This window comes from Cyprinodon variegatus, unplaced genomic scaffold (genome assembly GCF_000732505.1).
Source record: "Cyprinodon variegatus isolate N-32 unplaced genomic scaffold, C_variegatus-1.0 Scaffold230, whole genome shotgun sequence".
Classification (NCBI taxonomy): Eukaryota; Metazoa; Chordata; class Actinopteri; order Cyprinodontiformes; family Cyprinodontidae; genus Cyprinodon; species Cyprinodon variegatus.
The window spans coordinates 98,733-108,927 of NW_015150683.1; the positions used below are offsets into that span (position 1 = coordinate 98,733).

The following is a 10,195-nucleotide window of genomic DNA, read 5'->3' on the forward strand; positions in this document are numbered from 1 at the left end:
GGTTGAACTGTAAAGGGCCTTGAGATGACATGTGGTGTGAATGTGGCGCTATAGAAATAAACTGAATTGAATTTACATTTAAAATAAGAAAAAACAATTGCATTAATTTCAAATGAATATTATCTAATTATCTTATTTTGAGAGTAAAAATAATAATTTTATTGGCAAACCACCTTATTTATCTACTTAAATTAAGGGTAAATACATTTTTTTTTTATTTGTATTTCTTTCTACATAATCTTTGCTTTGTAAGTCACTGAATTAAAAGTTGAATGACCTGAATCTACTTAAAGATCATTCAATAATGTATTTTAAAAGCATTTTAAGCCCAACATATGGTCATATTAATATTTCAGTCTGAAAAAATCACACGAAGAGAAAAGACAATTAGAAGAAATGCACTGAAACAATTACTTGGTGTTTGGTGCTCAGACCTCAGCAGGAAACATAGAGCTGCATTTAGAGAGATATGCATGAACAGGGGTAAAGAACAGGGCTGTTTCCCCTCCAGGTCTGAAACTGGTGGTGGAGTGGAGATAGATGAAGATGGTCAGTCTGTAAACTGCTGGTTAGGGAGACGGTCTGCTGAGCTTTATGGGGAGATCCAGTGGATTGCGTGAGCTGATACTAGAGCTTCACTCAGGAAACTGGAAGATGGAAGTTCAGTTGGATAACACAGGTTGAGAGAACCTGTCCATGATGAGCAAGCATGAAGCGAGAGTGGAGAGGAAAAACTCCCTGTTGGGAAGAAACCTCTGGCAGATCCAGACTCAACATGGCAGTCTTCTGCCAGACCGGTTGAAATGTGAAACGGAATGCAGTAAGAGTCTGGGAGGAATGAAACTCTGATGAAGTTTTAGCTACAATTGTGGAGGAGGGGCTGGAGGTGGGTTGAAACGGAGTCACTAAATGAAGTCACACAGCGCATCCGCCGCCTGCGCACAGGAGCAGACAAGTTGCAGATCGGAGGCCAAACTGTATGATTAATATTAATGAGATTAAGATTTGGATTATTATAATTTTAACTGTGTCCTTTTTTTCCTTTCTTCTAATTTTGAATGAGAAAAAGCACGACAACTGTGGCATGTGGTCAGCGAATAAAATTATCTTCGGCCTATTTTCATCAGACACAACTAGAACGTTTTTTTTAAGGGGAAACATAAACAGGTAGTATGTCTGTGGGATGCTGACCACGAAAAAGACAACCCCCTCAGGGGTCCACCTGTTCCTGCAGACTGCTCAGTTATAGCCCATACCATCTGGGCCAGCACACATTCCACCCAACAAACCCATCTTTTAATGCAGAAGGAACAACACAGTCTCATATTTAAGCTGTTATTTGGAGCAGCAGATTATATTTTCTCGTAGATCCAAACGTATTTATCCTGGTGGGCTCACAGGAAGATATTAGCCAACAAATGGTTTCATTTACTCCCAAACGCTGACAAAGAAAAACACTGTTATTGAAGGTGAAACAAGAACCCTGAGAGACACAAAGCCAGACAACTCAATGGCTTAAAGAAAACCAATCCATGAAGGACAAACATTAGAAATAAAAAAAAAGGTTGGAACAAACTGCTAAAAGAAAATAATATAATAGTAGGAGAACTAACAGGAGTCTGTGTGAAAACTGAGGAGCAATACACTAAAGTAGATAGATAGATAGATAGATAGATAGATAGATAGATAGATAGATAGATAGATAGATAGATAGATAGATAGATAGATAGACTATATGTGCAGCCTGTTTTGTTAATGAGTCACAGACGGTGAAATTAATCAATTAAATGTTAGGGAAAAACATTTACATTCTTGCTATGAACTCCTTCCAAGTGATAACTCAGACAGTCCTACACCTGGGATACACGAGAGACGACAGCCTGCGTCAGAGCGCCGTCGCTGCCACGTCAGTCTGCTGGCATCATTGTCTCTGTCTCCCACAAGCTCAGTGTCACCATGAATGTGCCAGTCTGTCCCGACACGCCAAACGTCAAAAATCATTGACAAAGGAAAGGTGATATTAAAATCGATTTCTAATTAAGAGAAGGGAAATGTAAATGATTTTCTTTGTCCAGCTGGAGGTTTTTAAACCTCCAGCTGGTCCCTGTCCCTATCTTAGGGCCATATCTTAAAGCTTTTGTTAATTTTAACCCATAATATTAACTAAAGGACAAATGATTGTTACATCTTGCTAAATATATGCTCTGTGTGTGCATCTTGAAGCTCTATGTCTCCAGTTCTTTTTCCTGAAAAGAGATCACTCGGGATAACTCTTTAAATAAAACTTCATAACTTAAATGTATTAAATAACCAGGAGACATGATAACAGATTTTAAAAGAAATTATAATCTTACTCAGATCAGAGAAGTTGCTTAGAGTTTACAGAAGGCAGCTGCTCACCTCTCAGGAAGTGGCCCTGATTAACAGTTAAAAAGGCATTTTATACATCTACAGTCTGCCACATCATCACATCATTACATCATACACATTAGCAGATGATTAGACATCCATGGCTCCAGCCATCAAAATATTACAATTTGTTCTAAGCTGAAACACAACCCTCTCATTCTATTCCAAAATATTTGCTACATACAGAATGAAGATTATAACTGTATATCTGGACAGAGGAAACATCTTAACCAGAGAAACTATTGTGGAAAACATCAGTACTGACACACAACAGGAAGCTAATATTAAGGTGCAATAAACTCAAACATCATCAGTGATAATTCTCCTACAATCTGCTTCTTGCAAAGTTAGATCTCTAAGAAAGCTGAAAGAGGCTTTATAAAATGAAGGAGAGAGTTTCACAGCACTAGAGGAAAGAGCAGCTGCAGGTTTATACAGACACTACTTCAGTTCAGCTTATGATTAAAACATGAAAAGCAATGAAGGGGGGGAAAGTCAGCTATGCTTTGAAAATTATGGTATTCGCCTGTTTCAAAGCTTTTTCTACGCCTGCTTTTAGTAGCTGATGTCTCAATTTTCTGTGCAGCTTATGTAAGTTAACAATTAGCTCCAAATAGGTAAAATTTCCTGAATTCCTATCTGTCTACGAATTGATACATGTGAAACTGAACAGTGTGCGACTTTTTAGCAGTTTCCCATTTATTCATCAGTATCTAATTTTCAACTCCTTGAATTAACGTTGAAGAATTGTTTTGTTGATTCTTTCTTTGGTTTAATTCAAGCTTTAAAAACTTTTCATCTGGTTGCAAAAATAATAAAGACCTTTTTTGATTTATTTTGTCAGAAAATAATCTAAGGAGGATAACTGAACAATAATAAACAAGCGATAAAGAGATAGCTAAGCTGGTTAACGCTCAATGTTTAGAAAGGGGAAAGCTAACAGATCAGCCAGTATATAATAAATAATATTCTTGATTAACCTCTTAAAACCCTTTAAGACCTTAAGTGGGGGTAATAATTCAGAATGCATAAACTTCCACCGGTAAAATTTTTACCAGCAGGTGGAGCCATTGCACGCAGCTCCAAGCTGATACCAAAAGTTCCATACCCCACAGCTCTGGAACTGTTATAGCTAGAGGTCTGACATTTTCTGCATTTCTGTTTGACATGATGTGGAACACATATAATACAATAAAACCTGCTTTTTCGCAAGAATGTCTTTATTGCTGCTTTTCAAAAAAGACCTATCATTTGAGTCATGTTTTAACTTATGGAGGTTGGTCTTTTTTCTAGTCACCCAATTTGAATTTATATATTAGGAAACCAGAGGGTGTTATCTTTCAAATAATGTATTGCATATGTAATTTGTGCTTACATTTCCTAAGTTATTTGCTTTTCCGTTTGGGTATGCAAAATAGGCGAGGATTACCCAAAATCAGGTGGATTTTAAGAGGTTAAATCTGCGAGTCACAAACAGTAAGATGATTAAAAAGTGGTTAAAGTATTTAAAGATTTCTGATTTGTAGGGAATTAAGTATAGCAAAATTTCATTTATATCAATAAAAGCGAAACAAAACTGAATAGGATCCTGAAAGTTCCTCTTGCACTAATATCAAATGCCTTCTGTCAGCCAATGGCTCGTCTAAAATGAAGCTACAGTAAATGCCCAAACAGAGATGATAGCAGCTGAGCACAGGGAGGTAGCTTTTTCCTCATTCTTTAAAGGAACAATGCAGCATCGCCTGTCGGCCCAGAAGCTTAAAAGCATAACACAATAGAAGCATTTTGTCTTTTCTGAGATAAAATCTCAATTTCAGCCTTTTTTCTGACAGCACCTCTGCTCATAAGCGCTCCTAAAAATCACATGTGATGTGATCCCTTACTGCAGGAGATGGAAGATGTGTTAACATTCCTCTCTTTGATGCTGGAAGGGTTATTGCTCAACATTATTACCATTAACAGAGATTTTCCTTTCAGTTTTAGTCTGGAACCACAGAAAGCAACCTCTGATAGGTATTGCTTTGTTTTTGTAAAAAATGAAGCCTATGAAGCAGCTGTAAGGCTGGAGTCAGTGGTGCATTTATGCACTGATTCGTACATTTTGTTTCTCCAAATAAATAAAAAAATACTATTAAGATAATATTAAGAGTCATATTCAATAATTAGGATGTTCTTTTTTTTTTTTTTTTTTTTAGTAACTAAGGGCAGGAATATTGGATATAAATTATTTAAACATGTTGTTTTAAGCATTGATTTCTGTTAATTATAATGATTTCTCACAGCTAATAAAATAAAAATATTGCAAAAATTGTGGTAAATATCTGAATAATAACTTCTTTTTTCAGCAGTACCATTATATTTTAAGGGAGAAAAATATTCTTCCTGTTACATAAACAGAGAAACTTTAAATATATTGCAGGGATGGGACTGTTGAGAAGTTAAAGTGAGAGCCCACTCATTCCTTCCCTGTTTATTGTGTCTGGATGTGGTTTTGGTCTAGTTTTCTAAGTCCTGGTTTAAAAACTGCGGAAAAAGATAAAACTCGAATCTCATCAGAGGGGAAAGCCTCTAACTTAGTCAGAAGGCCATTGTTTTCTTCCCCTCTTGCTCTAAAGACTAATCTGGGAGTAAATGAAATAGATGATCCATAAAACTGTGATTTTTTTGGTAATTCTATTTTGTGATGTTTTATGAAATTTGAAGTTTACATGCAACTAAATTTGTATGTATTTTTAACAATTTAAGATCAACTAAAGGATATCTATTAAGCGATTCCTGAACTCACTCAGGTCAGACACAATGCTTCTCTGGGGTAACATAAGAGGAATTCAAAAAAGCATCAATAAAAAAAACTGTGAGCCTTCACAGCTCTGGTGCATCATTCTCAGATGTATGAAGGCACCATGTTTGCTCTATTCAATCAGTTTTATTCTTATAAGAACAAGGAATGTTTAACCACTGCACCAAAGGGGGCGGAATGAGAGGAGGCTCGTCGCTGGATAGTGGACAGTTTTTATTGATCATCTATCAACAGTGATCAGCGGGTCAAACGATGGAAAAATTTAAATTTTTTCTCATACTCAATAAATGCATTAAAACCAAAAGACCCTATTTTTAATTTAGGTAAAGCAATTAACGCTTTTTGTTTTTTAATCAACCACTTCTTGAGCTTGAAGAAAGACAGATCAGATTAGCGACTTAATTAAATTTAAGCCCTTCATTTTATTTTGTATTCAAAATGTCTGACTTTATAAGAAAACCTGTAGTTTCCCTTTTTGTTCATTTTTTTTATGTCCCTAACTCTGATTTGATATAATCTTTTAACCGTTCTTTTCACTCTATGCTATTTTCATCACACCTCTCCTGTGCCATATCTTTCTCCCTCTTTAGCCAAGGTTTCTCACTAATTTTGGTTCAGTGAAGAGTTTTAAGTATTTTTAGTGTTTGCAACACGTTTCTGTAACACTTCTTTTATACAAACAGATGCTTGGCAACAACCCTTATAATGTCTGAAATATGACAACAGAGGCATCTAAACCAAAGGTGTCACATAGATTTTCACCGAAAGCTACAGAGAAACTATTTCTGAAACATAGGGTTCAGACAGACATTATTTAAAATGTGCAGGGGTAAAATAACAGGAAAAGACAAGCAACATCCAGCACTCTGGTGTGAAAATGTAAGATTTAAAGCCTCAAGACTATTGAGATGTTAGAATTACTTCAATAATGCTAGATTTATGGGAACAGATTCTCGGTGTAATGGCCAAACCTCACCAAAGCATTAAATCAGCATCCCAGTGCAGCCAGGACCACTGATACACATGCTGCATATTGATCACTTATTTCACTCTGCTCTGAAAGGTTGACTCTTTTACATTTTACCAAACAAACATCTGACCAAAGAGCACCCTTAGTGGAAAGTCATTGAAGATTTAAACTAAATCTACGTGTTTATGGAAGCAGGACAGCAACAGGCCTCTGTTACCATACTGGTCATTTAGTCTGCCGGCAAGATAATACGGTATTTCTGTTTAGGTGAACAAATGCTCTTGTCTCTCACCTTATATCGGTGTAACAGAAAGTCTAGTTGAAAGTAAACCCATTAAGCCCGGCAGAACCGGTACCGAGCCCAGCAAACACCAGCTGAGCACCAGCCAGGCCAAAACACAGTCACATGATGTTTCATCCACACGCCTTTTAAATGGGGCTTTAAAATTTCTAAAACATGTTTCCAAATATTTTTTTGACAAATTCTTTTTGTTTTATAGCTGTGTAAACATATAAAACATGTCTGACTGCAGAAACAATGCAACACCAGGTATTCATTTTTAGCCACACCCCCTAATGGCATCCTTGTAAACTATAGTTTACAGTCTAGAGACTCAAACCTTTCCAAGGAGGGGTCAGAGGTAATTGGCCAACCAATTCAGCTGATGTAACCGGCCAAGGTTACATAAGCCTGCTCTGTTCTTCTTATTTTCTATTCAGTTTGGTGATTTTATTGGCAAATTTCAACGAAACAACGACTAAATCATAGGAGTCTCCAATAATGTAAATCAGCATATTAGTCTGAGCAGATTCCCTTTAATGAGTAGAAAAATGCATTTTTGCAAGTTTGGCCACTTTTGGCACTATGCCAAAATCACACTTTAACTTATTCATTCCAAATTAGCTTGAGTTACAGTCAAGATGTGGATCTATAAAGTCTGAGTGTTCATACGGAGTTTCAAATGGGATTTCATGGTGTTTTGCAGTGTTTATTTGGAAAAAATTGGCCAGGCTAAATATTTTAAATTTTTTCTTTGTTTAATCACCTATAAATCAGACATGGTGACATTTAAAATTGTGGTGCCACCAGAAAAATATTCCCCAATGCCCTTCTGTCACACAAATCAAACAATTGTTTTTCCAATTTATAGTTTGGGAGCTGTTCTTGCTTTGATTCACATACGTAATTTCATGCGGAATGTGCTCCTAAGACCCTCTGGCTTAAGGGGTTAAGATAACAACCAGATATTTTTCTTAATGTACTGCTGGTGCAATAAAATAAATTTTTTTTCCCTTTATGCCCTTCTTTTCAGAGCTATTAATGTGTAAACAGCACCAATAAACAACAACTAAAAAGCATTTAGAATAAGGTAAAAGAAAAAACAAAAAAAATGCACTTAAAGAAAAGTAAATCGATGACAGTGTCCCTTCGTGGCAGGTAGACATGACCCCAGGAATGCAGGAGGGTAGGGTACAATTAAATTATTGGTTTCAATAAACTGTAGAGGTCTGTGTGTATCACTGAGCTGTAGCCTGGTGATCCATCATCAGCGGCGAGGATGTGGAAGTGGGAGGATGATGAGCGAACCAGAGGGGCATGTCGATGGCAGAAGCAAAGAGTGGCTCTCCACCTTCATGAGTGCTGGAGTCTCTGGTAGCTTCGGCTTTTAAAAAGATGTTTTATGTATGCATGTTTGAAAAAAAAAACCCAAAAACATCCCACAAAGCGAAAGGGCATGCACCATTAGGGCTCTGTGCAGCAGCAATCCCTTCAAGTATTTCTAATGATCTGGAGTCACACAAAAATACCTGATATATGATTTTCACTTTATCAGCTCATATTGAAAAAGATATTTTGTTATTTATTAATTAGGGGAATCAATACTGAACATTTCCACTGCTTTTTGTCTGTAAATGCAGAAAACAACATATATTCTGGCACACATTTGTCTTCATCTATAACCACTTTCCATGCAGGGTTAAAGTCTATTGCACCGGTTGAACTAACATGCATTGTTTTGAACTATCAATGATAGCCAAACCACCCAGAGAAATCCTGCTCACATTGGTGGAATTCAGACCCAGTATCTTCTTGCTGAAAGACAGCTGTGCTTAGAAATGTCCAAAACAGAAAACCTGTCAGGGATAATTGTAGTGATGCCTAAAAAAATGGAGCATTATATCATTCCTTTATTTTCTGTTGCATTTGAAAACTAATGACTCAATTTCAGACACTTTCCTTTTAATTCCTGATACATCACTTCATAATATATAATGAAATCTCAAACTGCTCCTCTTTAATGTGATGTTGTTCAAATAACTATCCAACCCTTGCATTTGTGTAACCTACAGTGCAATACATTATATATATATATATATATATATATATATATATATATATTTATTTATTAATTTCTAAAAAAGCCTGGTCGATTGTCACAGTATGTTGTTAGATGACAAGACCTACTGAACAAATATTCAGAGATTGTAGTTTTTTTTTTAATCATTAGTATGAACCAAATATTCAAGCTTGAGTTTTTGGGCAGGTTTATTGCATTTGCCTTTGTGACTTGTTATTTTATGAGCTTCACCTGTCAGTTTTCTTCTCATTAGCAAACAGAAGGCAGCAGCTGTGTGTCACAGGTCAGTTCTCCACATCACTCCACATGTTTCTGTCAGGCAGCTTCATGCAACCCTCCATGTTTCTCATGTTACAAACATCTCCATGCTTACACACAATAACCAACTGCAACACAACAGACACCAGCACCCCCCCACCACCACCACCACCACATGCCGATGGAATACCCCCCCTCTAGATGGTGCGTTCAATTTCGCAGTAAATCATCCCCACCGCTCCGACCCGCCTGTTAAAATCACTCCCTAGCCACAAAACTTACCCGCCGTGACTCGAGAGACACCGAGGCAGCCGCTGAGGACGAGCAGGAAAAATCTCTCCATGATCTCTCAAACACTCGGAGGATGTGCGCTCCCATTTATTAACTCGGGCCGTGTTGCGCTGCTCGGCATCCACGTCAGTTCACGCGTTTAGTCTCGACTTTACCAGCGAGGGAGCGGTGGTTAAAACACCGCGGCTCTCCAGCACCTTGGACAGCTCCTCGCGGCTCATTCCGCAGCCGCGATAGTCTGCAGAGCTGCAGCCAGCATCATCATCATCTTCATCATCACGGACTGCACTGTTCACATGCGTCCAAATGTGCACCAGTCAGATCCCTCCTCCTGCTCAGCAGCGCTCGGCTGCAGCTGCAGACTGAAACGCGCTGCATGGTTTTGCGTGTGAGGCTTACATGCTACCCACTTAGACATCTCTAAACTTATAAACGTCCAAGTAAACACGTTCATTTCTTTAATTTCTGTCATTTCTAGGCCTCTGTAACCAAATTAAAGTTGCCACCAAACACCAGGACAGACCAGAAACAGAACAACCGCGTAGGATGAGCAGCTGATGAAGTGAAAACTTGTCACCAGCAGCTCACTTACGCCCCTGCGTTTACTTTTCCCACTATGTGAGCCAGAGCTCCAAATTATCGCTTCCCACTCATCTAATAAATATGCATACACAGTCCCACGCAAACAGTCGCCTGTGTGGGTACCCGTTTTTCCACTTCATAGGCAAACACGTGTCTCTTGACTTCACCACTGAGCTGTCACCCGCCTCTCCACCTCAGGTTTGTTTGTTAAGCGCCCGGAGCGCACGGTGAAGCTGGCGCAGAGGTGGATAAAGTCGATGTTACAGTACCTGACAGGTTCCCCGCAGCAAGCTCCAGGACTCGAAGCTCTCCGGGATGTTTGTGTGTTTGTTTCTACCTGTGTGCGTGTCCCGAGTCAGGAGACAGCCCACTGTCCCTTGCAGTGTCCCCAAAGAAGTGCTGACTTCGCCCCGCTGTGCGCCTCGATCTACAGCCCACTGACTCTGACGTGTAACAGGAGGAAAAGTCAGGTGGTGGAAGGGATTTATTGTTCTGTTTAAAAATACTTCATTCTCCTCTCGCCCT

At 38.4% G+C, this 10,195-nt stretch overlaps 1 protein-coding gene across 2 annotated transcripts in view; it reads right to left on the reverse strand.

The window, feature by feature from the left end:
• The window catches only part of fndc5 (fibronectin type III domain containing 5), a 44,323-nt gene extending 34,927 nt beyond the window's left edge, over positions 1-9,396 (reverse strand). Inside the window, exon 1 of one of the 2 annotated variants that reach the window (XR_001481398.1) lies at positions 9,080-9,395. Coding sequence is in view for 1 of the 2 variants with exons in the window: in XM_015381261.1 (XP_015236747.1) it covers positions 9,080-9,140 (61 nt within the window). In the remaining variant the exon portion in view is untranslated. Of the gene's footprint in view, positions 1-9,079 lie in introns of both variants that reach the window. The other variant, XM_015381261.1, reaches the window with a different exon arrangement.
• Between the last annotated feature and the right edge of the window lie 799 nt (positions 9,397-10,195).